General features: G+C 35.7%; 1 protein-coding gene across 1 annotated transcript in view; it reads right to left on the minus strand.

Moving 5' to 3' along the window:
• LOC122809642 overlaps positions 1–17941 on the minus strand; it is a 378601-nt gene that overhangs the window by 183346 nt on the left and 177314 nt on the right. Inside the window, exon 3 of the mRNA XM_044081286.1 lies at positions 320–388. Coding sequence (XP_043937221.1) covers positions 320–388 — 69 coding nt within the window. The remainder of the gene's footprint in view (positions 1–319; positions 389–17941) is intronic.

The following is a 17941-nucleotide window of genomic DNA, read 5'->3' on the forward strand; positions in this document are numbered from 1 at the left end:
CACAGTTTTTGCACACCTAATGCAGGTAAAGACATTGCACACTTCCATCTCTTAATAATTTATTGCTGCAGTATGTGGGGGTAAAAGAGCATTGCCTTGGTATGTAAATTTTAATCAAAAGTGTGTTTGCTGAGTCATATTATGTGAGTTGTACCTTGTCAAACTACATTACAGTGAATATGCCACCAATTAGTAATGCATAAAATACTGAATTTATCTGAAGTCAAAAATAAATCGATTTTTATAAGAAAGGTAATTAATTGGCAGCATGTAAAAGCTGCAGGAATTCAAAACTTGAAACAATTATAAATAGTCATACCTATCTGTGAAGAAGAAGACCCAAAATCAGTACAGTTCTTTTTTTCAGCTGGTATGATGTCATGCTTACCTAGAGTAGTAAGGAACATGATGATTACTGTAAAGAAGATACTAAAGCTGATATTAGTTATGAAATTCATTAAAAAACAATAAAAATACCTTAGCTGATATTAGTTATGAAATTCATTAAAAAACAATAAAAATACCTTAAAGTCATACCATCAATGCATATCCTCTTACAAAATGTTTCAGGTTGTAAAAATAGCAATCTTAACAGCCTCTGATATTTTAGTATCATGATGAAGACTGGAAAGCAAAAGAACATGGAAGAGCACTTGTTTTCTCTAAAAAAATATCCTTAAAGTGAAATGTACTACCACTACAAACCCTGAAAGTATGTGGCTAAAACTGAAAACAACAACGTTGACTAAGCAGGAATTCAAACAGCATAGTGCTTAAATATACAATGCTCATACCACAACAGGCCATAAATCCAAATGTCTACCCCTTGGTATATTCCAGTATTGAAAGAACAGCCTACAGTCTTCATAAGCTAGGGTTACCACCTGTACCTGTTTATGCAGGAAAGCCACTATTTGAACTTCTATGTTCTGAAATAAGAAAAAAAAATCACAAATGTCTTCGCATTTTATGATTTAAAATGTTACTTACGTTTCCTTAAATAGTAAAAAAAAAAAATCTGTATTTGAAACACATACATATTGTATGCATATTCTATGAAAGAACACAAATAATTAAAATTATACGAGATGAGCTTTTCAGTCCTTGTAATTAATGAGCTTATGGTATGTCCTGCAAATTTTCAAATTTTCATAAAAAGAGTCCCACTTTGGGGATCCAAAAATATGGTAACCTAAGATGATGTTGCCATGCCCTAATATATAAAGATAAGTATGTTCAAGTCAGGATATCTTGCAATCAAGTGTAACACATGACAGGAATGTTGCATTACCCATGACTAGTGACATCAGTTCAAGGTTGTCTTCAGAGATCAGCTACAACAGACTGTATGGAAAGAAAATCTTATTTGTAATTTTTTTTTATTTTCCTCATTTTTTTTTCTTTGAATTTTAAAAGCTATAGAGTAGGGCAAGAAGAACTTATTTTGGCCTAGGAAGGCTAATTAAATGTGCATTGAGGGAGAAGTTGGAATTTGAAATTCATGGTTAAAGTTGTTCTTCTTTCGGCTTTTCCTGGTTAGGGGTCGCCACAGGGGAACTCCGGTCCGCTAATGATTGGCAGTAGATTTTTACAGTGTTGAGGTGCCAGCACGACGCCCTGCCCTATGCATTCTTTCAAATGCCACTCGACCGCGGGGAGGACATGCAGACTCCACACAGAAGGCATACCAGCTGAGAATCGAACGGGCGAATCTCTTGCTGTGAGGTGACAACACTACTGCTACACCACAGTGGCTGTTTCATGGTTAAAGTAACAAGGGTTATTATTTCAGAATTTTCTTTAGACAGCCAATAGAGCATATTGCTTTGGGAGTAAATCTAATGTCTGGATACAAATTTAAACTAACATTATGGTCTTCCTGATTTCTCTGATATTTTATTGTAGCACCTTTCATGTAGTTTTTTTTTTTTAGCTAAAAGTTCTTGACTAGGACAGAGAACAAAACTTCTACTTGTTTTTGTATGTTGCAGCAGACATGAGCTTGGCACTGTTTTTGTGGCTAAGTTTATAAGAGTCTTTATGTCAAGACATCTCCTTCAGGCGATCTGCTTAATTCAGTGAATGTTTGACTCTGTTAGTAAATTTCAATGCATGAATGATCAACGCACAAAAGAACAATCACTAAGTATTAAGTTAACAGTAGAACAAGTACCTTACTGAAATTCTGTGAATCTTAAACCTGAGCCTCAGATATCTAGAAAAGTAGGTGTGTACCATGAACCATAACAGTAAAAATGACTTTTAAAAATATTTTTTGCTCTTGAAGCAAGCCTCCTACACTCAGTGATATCGAGATATGCATCCTCACATTTCCATTACTAGCACTAACTCCAAGATTGTTGCACCATGAAGAACATGGAATACTGTGAGATGCAGCCTTTTCTGTGTTAGTATATATTTACCTGTAATTGATTTTTAATTCTTGTTTTTCTGATAACTGCACTTTCATTATTCAAACATGCAAGGGAGGCTGTGAAACCATGAATGTCAAAACTGCTCCCTGCACCACTGACATGAAGGCTGTGTCTCTCACACTCATGTTATTTGTATTTATACATGTATTAACTAAAACATCACTGTGTCTTGGAAAAAAGTGAATTTGCAGACAAGGAATGCATCTAACACAGTTTGAATGCAAACTAACTGAAATGTTTAAGCAAAAGTATTTTCACTAAAAGTGTAGAATTCCTTTTTTCCATGGTTATGCAACCTTGTAGTAGGTGTATTAAGTCTGTGGTTGTGGAAGATTTTCTTCAAGTTTCACTGAAACAGCTTTTGGATAAATATTTTGAGTCAATTTGCGTTCAGCCAAACTGCTGTTGACCTATTGACAGTGATTTGGTCGAATGCAAATTGACCAAACTAATGTTGATCTACTGACATAAATTATTTCAAACATACCATAGTTTTTCTCTTTAAAAATTAATTTGGCAAAGCTTGCATTTGTGATTACACATTAGAGTGTCAGTCACAAAACACACTAAGTTTGGCACTCTGCATATTTAACCCAAGTATAAACATTCTTCTCACATTGTAATTCAAGATAAATTGCTGCTTTAATTGTGAATAAAAGGACATTAGTGTTCTCTGAAAGTACTTTAGGGCTTGGAATACATAAAAGTTGGAGATGAATTGCAGAGAGCCTGTGCCATCCACATCCACTACTATGAAAGAAAAATCCCTCTCTTCCCCATATATGATGTCATACTGATGTCAGAATGGACTACATTCTATGCCAGGGTGAGGTAATGAGATGCAGAAACATGCTAAATTGATGAATCTTCTTATCTCTTTCTGAAGAAATGCAAATGATGCCAAACTCATTGTATAACCAACAACATTCTCTTTTGTCATCTATCCTCACAGTATCATACGTATATTGAATGTAATAACCCAATTATGAAGGTGAAACTCTTGTAAATTGTGCATCATTATAGCTGATGCTACATGAGTGTGGTTCAGCTTTTTTTAAAAAAATAAACACCTTTTGCTTCATCTCCAAGTTATGCAGGGGATGTCTAGCAAAACACAGTGATGTGCATGTATGTAGTCCTTTCCATACCTAAGCAAAGATTACATATGTCTTACTACATCTCTGTCTGTATTTTGGCATAGATATGGCAGGCATTTCGGCTGTACATCAGATAATTCCTGCAGTACCAGCTTTGTCATATAGGTAAAGCTGTTTCCATGCCACAGTGTCCCATAGAAGAAGACAAATGACTCATTTTCTGAAGTTTTGCAGTGACATATCTTGCAGTACCAATTCTGTCATCCCATGGATGAAAACAGGTGACTGCCATTTTTATAGTTTTGCATTAGCATAGGATGTTGATGCAAAATTTCAAAGCATTGTGATGGTGTGAGGCCAATTCCCATTTTGGAATTAGACATTGGGCTCTGACAGTACTTTAGCCTACAAATTTTACTTACTGCTGAAGCCATTTATCTGGACTAAGGCATGGAGTTACTGCTTGGCATTGCGTGATCATTTATGGACAGTTAATCTACTTGTTTTTTGGCATGAAGTTTTCTGCAGCAAGACAGTTTAACAATTACTGCAACTATAATAAGGATATAACCTGTTTCTTTTTTTCTTGGTTAATTTCTCCAAGTCTTTTGTGTTACTAATACCATTACTGGAATGGATTTTATTCCTAAGTCAAAGTATGAATAAAGTTGGTGAAATTAGTATTGTTTCAATCTTTGATATTAGTCAAAAGTACCTGCAATGTGCCCAGAAGTGACTCCTTCAATTCATATGGACAAACATGTATAGGTAACATATCTGAACACAATTGTAAATTCTTTTTTTAGAGACCCATTACTCCTACTACTATTGGAACTGTTTGGGTATCCTCCTTCTACATTGCCCTCATTTCTGCCTGCAAACCCTGGTATTTCATACCTTTGGGTCTTTCTGTACATAAGACACTGTAAACACTGAGTGTAGCAATTTCAGTAATTAATGTTACTTTTGTCTTCTTCTCATGGACTACTATATCTGCTTTTGTCGCATTGATTTTTTGAACTGTTGGTAATGAGTCATCCTATGTGATAAAAACTTTACCACTGTCTATAATGCTTTGTGGTTCATGTTTCCAATGCTTCTCAGCTACTTCAATATTGTAATGTTTGCATAATCCCCATTGCAACAGTCTTGCCACATTATTGACTTTCCGTGTACAGGCCCTCTGCCATGAGTGTATCACACCTAGCAACAAGATGAGTGTCTTTATCCAGTACTGTTTTACAGAACCTGCATTTGTCTGTTTCTCCCACATGTTCAATGGATTTTGAAAAACAACATGCACATAGTCCATTATCCTGGGCCATCAATATTAACCTTTCATCTTTTATTTTAAATTCACTTCTCCTTAACCATTCCTGTATCAGATCCTGATCAACATGAGGCTGTTTCATGAGTTTTCTGTACATGCAACTGCATTTATGCCTTTTCCATATTTCTTGCATTCTTATCTGATTATTCTCCTTATATTTTTTATTTTGTTTTTGGCACATTAACATGCTGCCTGACTTTTGTCTATTTCTAGGTTTGATTTCTATACTTGATTGACACCAATATGCCTCTGCTAAACTCAGCAGGGAAGTTAGTATAGACTTATTCTCCTCATGTTTTAAAACTTTCACTATATTTGGATCTTGTGAGATCAGCAGATATGTATACAGTCCTTTATTTGCAGATCTTTAAATGTGATCAGTTTTATACCTCCTTCAGAACAAGGAATATATAATCTTGGTATACATTCATTTTTATATATTATTTGATGAGCATAAAACATTTTTTTGTTTTCCTGTCCAACTGAACTAATACCTTTTGCAGCCAGTCAGTCACCCCAAAACTGCAAATTAGAACAGGAAGAGCAAACTGGTTTATAGCTTAAACTTTGTTCCTAGATATCAGGGCAGCTGTTTTCAGTATTAAATTTAGTTTTCTAAAATATTCCTGAGTTTTGTACACATTTGTTCATATTTTATTGTCTATTCTTCATCAATTCCCTCATATCTATACACTCCTTCCTGCTCAAGTCCCTTTATATCATATTCCTGTCCCAGACTGATATTTTCTTGGTGCTGCAGCTCTCCTGCTTGAAATGTTGCTTTTGCACATTTATCAAGACCAAATGACATACGTTTATCATCTGAAAGTTTTGACCACTTGCAGTTGTGCTTTCAGCTCCTCATCTGATGAACTATACAGTTTTAAATCATCCACAAAAAGAAGATGAGACGTCTTTACAATTTTGTTGCTTTCTGGAAGCCAAATTGCAACAATGACCTAATCTGTTAAGTAGACAGCTTAATGGGTTAAGAGCAAGACAAAAGAGCAGTGGTGAGAGAGTAACCATGGAATATCTCTCTCTGAATTTTTATCCTTGGGATAATAATTTGTCCTTTATCATGGCTTAGCTGCAAAGTGGTTTCCCACAGCTTTATGGTCACTGTAATGTAATTGATCAAAAAGTCAGGTATACCTTACACATCTGTAAGCACTCCTTTATCCATGAATGTCAGATACTGTCAAATAATTTTTTTGTGATCTATCTATGCCATTCTCAGATTTTTCCCCTTTTTACAATTCTCCTTTATGAATTTATTTAACAACAAATGAGCCTTTATTTCATATGACTTTTTTTGTTATCCTTTTATTCTATTGCCATGATTGAGTTTTCTTTTAAATGACTATAAACTCTGTCAGCATCAATTCTAGTATATAGTTTATATTTTGTTGGAAGGCAAGTTATTCACGTGTAGTTTTTAGTTGGGCTTGTAGGCTCACTCTTAAGGAAGAGTATCATTCCTGCTGTTAACTAGGTTGGTGTCTGCCCAGGATGCACATATAAGTAGTTCTTACCCATGGCTAAATCTTCATATAAGAGTGTTAATACTTTTAGCTAGAGGTTAGGAATTGCATCTGGGCCTGGGGTTTTCCATTTAGGAGCTTTTCTTAGTTTTGTTTTAATTTATCTGTCCATTATTTCATCCCATTTTATAATATCATGTACACTTGAACTCATTCCTGTTTCTTTTACTTCTATCTATTCAGTATCTTTGTTATGTTCCACAGGGTCTTCATAGATATTTCTCCAAAATGTGTATATTTCTTATTTTTTGGTGGTCTTTCTATTCCTTTTGCTTTGCTTTTTGGGCTAATCAATGAATTGTTTATATTGTACTTTTCAGTTATATTTATCTGTATATCTTCTAAGTTTTTCTGCCTCTGCTGATATCTTTAGTTTATTATTTGCAATACGGTATGGTAGATCCTGATCTGTTCTAATAGTGTGCATTGCTTTTATCATGTTTATCAATCTAAGTATTTTTGCTGATGCGTTCCTTCTTCTGTCCACTTCTAACAGTGACACTTCTTCTCTTGACTGCTTTATAGTTTTCTCTATTTGATGTTTCAATGGTGGCATTTGATTTTTTCTCATCCTGTCCCTTAATGCCCAATGGACAACAGACCATACTGCTTACCTGGGATGGTCTGCACATCTCCACTCTAGGCATTTGAATATTAGCTGAAACATTGTCTTCCCCTATAATGCCTTTTTTAAGCTTTATCTGTTATTAATTTAGCTGCGCTGTAAAATATTCTACTTACTTCTGTTATATCACATGCATTTTTGTTAATAGTCTTGATTAGTCTGTTCATTTCTTTTGTCAGACTTCTAATGTTTTGGCTCTTATTGACTTCCTGTATTCTATTTCTTTCATGAATATTAATATGTCTATCTAGTTATCTCTATTAAATCAAGCAACTCTTCTCTAAAGTCATTTTCTTCTAAACTCAGGGCACATACTTTGTTCTCCGGTTCCTGGGAACATTCTGCAGAAAGTTCCAGAAAAATTTCCTGTGACATATTCTCTTCAGCTGCATCCCATGTCATCTGTTGCTCTTTCATATGGGAACTCACTGGCCTATCTCTCCACAACACTGATTGCATCAGATATGCCACAATTTCCTGCTCCTTCCCTTCCTTTGCTGTGCATCTCCAACTAGAGTATTTTCATGTGGCAAGTGATCAGATGCTTCCTGTTCCACCTGTTTCTCCTTAGTTTGTGGACTAATTTTTCCATTATGCTATGACATAACCTGTCTTGGATTTTATACACTAAATCCTTCACTATGCAGGTATTTAATAATTTAACTTCTACTTTACTAATGTTCTGTTTTATGCTACCCTTTTGTGATATTAGTTTTTGTATTGTGAAATGTTCCATATGTGGGTGCCTTTGCCTGTATTTCTCTTGAAATATCTTTGGAGCTGCTTTTTTGTATAAGGCTTTCTCTTTTGCATAGCAGATGCAGATGCACCATAGCAGATTTTTAATCTTTCCTGTATTCATGTTTCTTTTTTTATACCTTTCAAAAATCTCTTTAGTTTTATTCATTATATTTTCACACTTCCTCTGTCACTTCTTTTTCCAAATGGCCCAAAGTTTGCTAGTCTATATAATGTTTTTCGTGGATCAGTTGTATTATTGAACACAACTTTGCATTTGAAGCTTTTGACAGTTCGTTTTTTCTTGTGCAATTATTTTTCCTCTAATTTCTATCTCAATCTTTTTGAATATTTGGAAATTCAGGACTTTTTGCATAACAGTAACAATACAAAATTTCTTTCTTATCCTCAGTAGTCCACTCTGTTATCTTTATGACTCTTTTAATTGTCCTGTCAGTTTTTGTATATGTTTTTTTGGACTCCTACTTCCTTCCTGTAAGATAAGGGAGTATATTAGCAAATCTAATGCAGTCAGAGGCACAACAGGCAGCACACTCACCTGTGGTGAGAAGGCTCTAGACTGTAGTCTCACACCAGGCAGATGGATCACTGACTGCAGCATAAGTGTGTTGTCTTTCTGATGAGATGTTCAACTGAAGTCTCATCTGCTCGAGTTAGTGGTAGCTCTGGTGGATGTAAAAGATCTACTGACATCTATAAAAAAGAGTAGGGTTCCTTTATTTACACAATCCATAAATACTTATACAATCAAAAGTTATTTGCATTCCTACCTATTTACATTACATAGAAACAATAATTACAAATCATACATCACAACCTCCTTTTACCTTAGCCTCAACATATAAAACACATAATTACTGCTTTTTAGACCCCAGTCCAGTTTCCACAACCAAAACCTTATTTTTTCAACATCATTGCAAGTCCCATTTTTTCATTAAACATGATTTCTTTAACTCTCTGGTTCCAAATTAACCATAATATAGCAAACTTTTTTTATCAAGTCTTCTAACCTCTTCCTTAATTTTGCTTCTGTAATACCCAAATTCAATCATATCCCTGTTAAAATTCTTCACATCTTTAAATCCTTTCACATAGTTCATATCTATACTCTTTTTCCATAACATTTTAGATATTTTACATTCTAAAAAAACATGTTCACGTGTTTCAAATTCACAAAATATACAAAAAAAAAAAACTCTATCTTTTATGCTCTTAAATGGCATATTTGCCTTCGCCAGTAATTTTTGTCTGGTCAACCTCCATGAAAAATCCTGACATTCTATATGTCCCTTACATCTTTCCATTTTTGCAGTGATCACATTCCTTTTCTCAATACTTAATTCCTTCCAATGATATATAGTAATACTTTTCCATAATCTTATAATACCATTTTTTTCTTTTATCAATTTCTTTCACATTTATTTTTCACAAGATAATCTTATCTTGATAATTTTCCACTTATTTATTACAGCTCCTCCTTTTTTGAACTATAAAAGGTCAACTACTCCATTTTATATTTCAAACTTAATATTTTCATGAATAAAGAAACCTTGTTGTCCTTTAAAGATTTCATTAATCTATATAAGTTTAATGACGCCATATACACTATAGGATTGATTAGCCCCCAAACTCCTTTTTTTTCACATATAGCAACCCTCTTTTCACAGGGTTCAACCTTTATCCCCAAATGAAAGAAAATATTATATTATATGTATCCTTCTCTAAGTTTAATGGAATGCTAAAGACACCAGCCAAATAAGCAATCTTGGTTATCAGTATAGAATTTATTAAATTAAATTTCTTTTTAAAGGAAAGCTTAAAACACTTCCAAAACAGAGTCATATGTTTTATTTCCTCTATTTTTTTCTTTCCATATAGAATCTATAATTTTTTGGTCCTGAAATTTATTCCAAGGATATTCATTTTTTCCATATTAAATTTAACTCCTCCAATCCTCCCTTCAAATCCTAAACATTGACTTTTGTCTTTGTTTAACATGAACCCAATTACCTGAATAATCTTTTGCATTTACTTTATCACTGCATTCATACTTCCTCCATCTTTAGTAATAATGATAATATCATCTGCATAATTTAACAAGAATAAGAATTTTCATCCATTCTTTTGTAATATATCTTATTTTTTCCAATTCTCTATTCACAAATGTGGATATTGCATTAATTACTAGAACAAATAAATCTAATTATTTTTAACTAATTTCTCACCTTTTTTCTGTATAAATCTAATAATACCCCTACATAACTCATTTTTATTTAGCATTCATTTAAAACTGTTACAAACCATTTGTTTGCTCTATGGTCAGATTTTTATTCATCCTATAGTCTAATCCATCCAGTACTGTAGTCAAATCTGAATTCATTACTTTTAACACCTGTTCTAATTAATCTAATTTTATTTCCTTTTATGAATCCTTATTATCTGTTTCTGACAAAGCACCTCCCTTCCTTCTATGTCTTTACCCTCTGCTCTTTAAATAACACCCTACTATGTTATTTTACTGTATTCATAATCTCCTTCTGTGTATGTATTACACCTGTTACATTTTTCATTTCTCCCATTACACTATTATTCTCTTTAATTATTTTACTTAAGTATGGTACAATTTTTTTCTTTTTTCCTTGCAAAAAATATCTTTGTTTATACAATAAATGTCTATTTTCTTCTTATTCAAGTCATATAATTCCTGTTCCTTGATAAAGAGTTTTCCATCATTCTTCTATAAATAATCAATTGTTTCGTTACTCATCTTTTTATACTTTATTTTGCTGCTATATATTTTTTCTTTCTCCCATGTCACATACCACTTTTAATATTTCAATTTCAATTTAACCAGCATTCTGACCAAATCTTTATCATTCTCTGTCATCTCTGCATGTTATTTCCATAATCTCTTAACATCCCCTCTCCTGATAACATGCCACTTCACTTTGTTTATTCTTTTTAAACCTCTTCTTATTCTTCTATAGTCCACATTTCCTTTTATGATAATCCAAATTGCCCTATTATCTGAAAAATCATGTCAACAACACTCTTTGTTTTACTATTGCTAAACTTTCTGACACAAATTGTCTCCTCTTCTATACATCCAATTGTATGAATTTCAAATTTTTAACTGTCCATATTTTATAATGTCCTATACCAATCTAACATCATAAGCCTTCTTTTTTATAGCCTTAATTTAGAATTAAAGTCCCCTGCAACAATAATCTCCATATCAGCTGTCACATGTTGAATTATATTTTCAAACATCTCTTCTGTCTTTTTTTCACATATGCATATATTGCTATAATTCTAATAACATGGTCCATCCATCTTATTTCAATAACAGTAACTCTCTTGGTTATAACCAATAATATCTAACACTTTAATTGTGTCTTTATATAATATAAGCATTCCAGAATACGTCTTCCTACCAAAATTCTATATCGCATCTTTCCCCAGCACACTTCAGTTTGATGTTTTCTGTTTGAGACAGAAATTAAATGTCTTCTAATGTAATAACATCACTATTTTGCTTTTTACACTACTCCAAAATACTTATTCTTCTCTCCAACTTTTTAAAACTATTCCCATTTAATGCGAAAACTTTACACATGATTTAACCTTAAATAATATATTTTCAGTCTTTCCCATTCTTTTTTCTTGTTCAAATCCTTCTAAAATTTTTCCTTTTCTTCTCCCATATTCTTTTACCAACTGAATTTATTTTTTGTTTAACTATACTCCATTTAATATCATCACTATCACTCAAACCTGATTCTTCCTCTTCCATTTTTTCCATATTAAATCCTTCCTTCATACACACTTTTTGTACGATTAATTAATTATTCATAGTCTCTATTTTTATTCCCATTACTTGTACTTTTTTTGCCCAGCTACATCCTTTTGATCTTTCTCCGTTAATATTTTCACAACATTAATCTCTCTGTTTCTCCTTTTTCTTCATATTCTCCCCAGATTACCCTTTTTATTACGTTTGTAACATCTCACTTCACAATCTATTGCACCATGTCCAATTTTCCCACATGAAAAACATTTTCACAACTACCAATTAAATGATCTTTACCACACAAAAAACATGTTTTAGGCTGCCCCCAATATTTTTCCATGCCCCATTTCCATCTACAGTTATAACACTTGGTAAATGCATATTACAGTCATTTTCAATTTTCAAAATTGCATTACACACCCCAGTCCATAAACCTCTATTGTCATATACTTTTGACACATCTAATACATTTTTTACATAACTTCAATAAATGTCCCTTTAAAGTTTTTTATCTACTTCAGTCCTAAAACTGTACGTTGATTCTTTTTTCATCTCTCTATAAGATGCTTTGAATACATACAAACTCCATGGTGGATTATTTTTCTTCTTTTCATATTTTTCTAAAAAAATCCATTATTTGATCAGTTTTAAATATAATGTCACAAAAAGTCTCTTTTTTAATATAAATTAAAGTTCTTACTTCACTTGCTTTCATTTTCAGTGGTGAAATTTCTTCATCCCATATTTTATATCTGTCCAGATCAGAACCCTCTTTTCAATCCATACAGTAAAGGTCCTCTTTTTTTAACACCTACGACTTCTTCCTTCTTTTTTTGGCCTTTTCTTTTTTTGGCTCCTGACTTCACCACCTCTGCATATGATTTACTTTTCTTGACCATTTCTTCCTCCTGCTGAATTTTCTCCATTAAGCCACCACACGACACTTCATTGAGACTTTCTGACTCACTTTCATTAACCAAGTTCAATAATACATCATCCTGTAACCTTACTGACTGGAGGGTTGTGACCATACATTACTGCTCAAGTAAATCCTCTCTGAAGAGATGTATTTGAAAAATCTCTTCTGAATCCAACACTCCTTCATATGTTAAACCTCTTAGCGAAAGCTCAACCACTTTCTCTACTTCATCTACAGACTCGGCTGCCTTCACCCTCTCAACCGTTACTTCTGATCTCACATTGGCTACATTTTCCTTCTCTATTTTGAATTTTCCTTCTGTAACACTGCATGACTCTCTGTTAAGCCAGGTTTATGTTTAACTGTCAACTTAAACTTTCATCAAATGGCTAAACATTGAACCCTATTCATCGACCATTCATTCATCCAACAATCATTTCAGCGCATGTGTGAGATGGGGAAAGTAACTACTTAGCCAATTATTAAAAAAGTTGCATCCACTGCATAACATTTGTACACACGAGCTCGCGCACACACACACACACACACACACACACACACACACACACACACACACACACACACACACACACAGACACACACACACACACACACACACACACACACACACACACACACACACACACACACACACACATACACACACACAGACACATTTTTTAATTATCCACTTCTTTTCATTTTACACTAGCTAAACAGCAAAAGCATTGCACTGCAAAATAATGGTTCGCTCGATATCACTAACTTTCATACACGCAAACACTATGTGCAGGCTGCCCATTCTCAATGTAATGTCAGTGGCTTCATAATCAGTTGGATAAATAATTGACTAAATGGGAAAGTGCAATGCAATTGAGCAGCAGGATATTTACCACATACTATTAAAGTAATCAGCAGTGTTTCATTTGGGTCTGTGCTGTGCCACCAGACCCCCCACCCCACTTTTGGTCTTTTTCTTTAGAGATATAAAACTAAGGAAAGGACTTTTGCTAACAAAATATGCAGATAACTGCAAATTATGAAACAGTGTCAATATCATACACCTGATGTAGTTACAATAATCTCACTCTTAATGCTGATAAATGAAGTTGCTATATTGTATGACAAAGCTATAATTTCATTACAACATTAAAAGGTTAAGTGCTACTGACAGACAGTGGTATCAGACAAATTGAAACAAAACTAGATGATAAGTCATGTTATGACCAATTTGTGGGACATAAGCTCAGAATATTATACTCATTAGCACAAGTGATAAACTGGTGCATACATTGTCATTTTCATGAACTCTTTCTTCTGATCTGTATTGTTCTTTGATCTTGGAGCCATACTAGACCATAAGTTAGATTTTGACCAATGTGAATGAAAGGCTAGTCCAGCTTATTCACTAATGCACCTGATAAACTGATGCATGTGTAGTCATTTTCATGAACTTTTTCTTCTGATACAGTCTTCTTTGATCCTGAAGCAATACTAATGCATAACTTATGTTTTGGCCTGAAATAAATCAAGACCATCTTATTTACTAAGACACACAATAAACTGATGCATGTTTAGTCATTTTTATGCATTCTTTGCTCCCTTATATTCTTTACTCATCTTTCCTATTATGATATTTTGTCCCTGTCCACCATTGACTATTAAACCTCCATCCTGAGATCCAGCAGATGCATTTGATCTCCTCTGGTTGAGAGTCATTTGGCTATTTGGCTTATTATTAACTGGAGACAAGGCCTTGCTGCTAGCACTGATATCATCTTTTTTGGGAGGATCAGTATTTTCCATAGGCCCTAACAGTCTGTGAGTGTCCAGTAGATTTCCATGTAAGAAACTTGAAAAGTGATTTGTTGCTGCATTTCTGCTCACTCCTGCAAGTAGAATAGAGTTGCAAATGTTGATTCTGCTATGGAATAGGCACTCATTCATTGCAAAATGTGTGCACCAGGGCATGTGCCCTAGCCTGTCATCTGACAGAGGTGATTGAGCTCAGCTCCTTCATCCCTTGCCCTCCTGTGTCAGCACCAGCAGTCTGAAAAGATTTGAAGCATGCATAAACTACAGCAATGCTGGTGATTCTCTGTTGTGTTTGCCACGCACCTTCCCCTTTGTTGATCTGCTTTATAAACTTGGTGATTTTAAGCTACCCACCCCTATTGTAAATTGAGCTTAATAAGCTCCTTCCTTTCAATACTGCTGTTGATATCCTAAATTATTTATTTGTTTTTCTGTGTTCTTATATTGAAAAATTGCTTATTTTGAAAAAGTGCATTTTGCTCCCATTGTCTGTTTTACGTGATCTGATTTCATTATCTAGCTAGCTGTTCGATAAAGTAGCTCTAAAAAGAAGTTACGGCTTACCGTAACATTCCATCTGTGTTGTAGATCTTTATTCATTCATTGCTGATAGGACTTCGGTTCCGTCCTTGGAACTGACTCAGCTGTTTCCAAACTCACGCCAGCCAAAAACTCTCAGCAAAGACCTACCCATAATGCCCCTCTCATAGTCTCTTCAGATCAAGTTTGCCCACCCTTATATTTTAATAATAATAAAAGAGACAGTAGGAAGCTCTGTCTGAGCAAATACCTTAACCAGGAGATCCCAAAGTCCATCAGGAGTCCAGGCAGGGGGAAGGAGGGCAGGAAGTAATGAATGAATAAAGATCTATAACACAGATGAAACGTTATGGTAAGACATAACTTGTTTATCTGATGTTGTAAATCTTTATTCATTCCTTACTGATAGGACTGAGTCCCCAGCTACTTGAGTCCTGGGTGGCCCTAAGGAAGGATATTCCTGAGCACCATAGAACCAAAAGATGCTTGTCCCCTGGAGGCCAAATCCAATTTGTAATGAGTGATAAAGGTATGAGGTCTTGCCCAAGTGGCTGCTGCACAGATATCATCCATAGAAGCTCTGGAATGAAAAGCAACAGAAGTAGCCATCAATCTAGTGGAATGAGTCTTTACTCTGGAAGGTAAAGACAGTTTATTCTGATGGTAGTTAAAGATAATGACGTTTCTAAGCCAGGAGGATAGAGTCACTTTGGAGACAGGTTTACCCAATCTGGGTCCCGCAAAGGCCACCAACAATTGATCCAGTTTTCTGAAAGATTTAGTTCTGTCCAAATAAAAATAAAGCTGCCTATGAATGTCAAGGGTATGCAAAAGATACTCCCCTCTGTTCGAATGCTGAGGGAAGAAAACCGGCAGGTCAATAGATTGGTTAATTGAAAATCCAGAAATGACCTTGGGCAAGAAGGATGGGTCAGTATGTAAGGACACTCTATCCCTGTGAGAAATCAAGTAAGGTCTCATGGCACTCAAGGCCTGTAACTCAGATACTCTTCTCACTGAGATTAAGGGCTACTAGAAGTAGAGTCTTCCAAGATAAAAATTTTATATCACATGAATTAGAAGGTTCGAAGGGAGGGCTTGTTAATGACTGAAGTACCAAAGTCAAGTCCCAAGACTCTATGGGGGGGCTTGACAGGAGGTTTAATATGTAATACTTCTTTCAATGAAAGTTTTGCACAGACGGTGTGACATAATAGAAGAATTATTGAATTCATTATGAAAATTTGTGATAGCTGCTAAATGTACAGTAATTGTCGATGCTGAAGCTCCTGCATGTAGAAGAGTAGTCAGGTACTGTAGGATCTTCTGAATAGGCATAGAGAAAGGGTCTATGTCCTGATCTTTGGCCCATGTAGAGAACCTAACCCACTTACTAGAATAAATCTTTCTGGTGGAAGGTTTGTGTAAAGCCAGAAGAATCTCACGGACAGTAGATGAAATATCAGGCAGCCTGGCAATCATCAGAAGTGGAGGAACCAAGCTGTGAGCTTGAGGCTGTGGAGACTGGGGTGAATCAGTCCCTGGGGGTAAGATAGAAGTCCCTGGGATTATCCAGGATCCATGGGCTGTGAATCAGATGAGGCCATAGGAAAGGAAACTAGACCTGACGGGGCCAATAAGAGGCAATGAGGATCACTTTGCTTCTCAGCCTTTGGCTTTCTGAAGGAATTTCAGGATGAGAGGAAACGGGGGAAAGATGTACAGTAGACCCGGGAGCCAATCGTGCCTTAGAGCACCCCCCCGGTAACTCCCCCTGTGAAGGGATCAGGGCAAAATAGCTTCTGCATTTCTTGTTTGGGGGGAAGAAAACAGATCACAGCAAGGCCTGCCCCAACAGGGTAAGATCCGACCCACTATTAGAGGACTGAGGGACCACTTGTGAGGCATCAGGATGCTCCTGCTCAGATCGTCCACAATAAGGTTGGAACTCCCAGGAATGTGCATTGCTATAAGAAAGTGGTTGAAAGCTATCGCACAGTGTCAAATTCTCATGGCTTCCTGACACAGGGGGGTAAGACCGGGTACCGCCTTGTGTGTTTATATACCAGACGACTGACATGTTGTCCGACTGAATTGCAATGGTCCCGGATGGGAGGGATGTATGGAACGTTTGCAATGCTAAGAAATCTGCCCTCAGTTCCAGGACATTTATGTGAAAATTGGCCTCTATGGGGGACCAGGTGCCTTGGACCGTCTTTCCCTGGAAATGCCCCCCCACCCTAACAGGGAAGCGTCTGTGGTCATGGTGGCTCTGGACTGGGGGAGGCAGAATGGTCGACACCAAAGATTTGTTTCTGGCTTCATCCACCATAGCATTTCTTTCTTGCAAAGGTTTGTAAGGCAAATCATGTGGTTGAGTGGGTGGGTTAAGATCAACCACTGTGATGAAAGGAGCCACTGTAATAGTCTCATGTGAAACCTTGCCAGTGGTACTAGAGTAATAGTTACTTCCATGGAGTCTAATAGTTGTAGTACAAGGTATGCTGGTACAAATGTCTGTGGAAGGAGGGCTTGAATCTGGTTTCTTATTTTTGAAAGCCTGTGAGGAGGGAGGGAAGCTTGACAGGATGTTGTGTCGAAGATCTTTCCAATAAATTCTAGTGTTTTTGTTGGGGACATTTGAGATTTGTCCTTGTTGATCATAATCCCGAAGCTAAGAAGAAGGCCTTAAATGTAAGAGAGGCTGTGGATGAGAAGATTCCTGGTCGTGGTGGTAAGGAACCAATCATCTAGATATGGAAACAGCTGGAATCCTTGTAGTCGAAGATGAACTACTACAACTGCCATACATTTGGTGAACACTCGGGAGGGCTGTCGAGAGAATGGCAGTACCCTGAACTGGTTGTGACTGGGTCCCAGCCAGAAGTGGAGAAATCTCTTTGAGCACTAGTCCATCTTTATGTGGTAATATGCATCCTGAAGATCTATAGAGCACATCCAGTTGTCCTTGCCTAGAAAGGGGAGGATGGACTGTACCGTGACCATCCAGAATTTTTGAGGTTTTATAAATTTGTTCAATAGGCTGAGATCCAGGATTGGTCTCCAGTTCCCTGTCTTTCTTGGCAC

The sequence above is a fragment of the Protopterus annectens genome, chromosome 8.part0, assembly GCF_019279795.1.
Source record: "Protopterus annectens isolate FY-2018-M chromosome 8.part0, PAN1.0, whole genome shotgun sequence".
Taxonomy (NCBI): Eukaryota; Metazoa; Chordata; order Ceratodontiformes; family Protopteridae; genus Protopterus; species Protopterus annectens.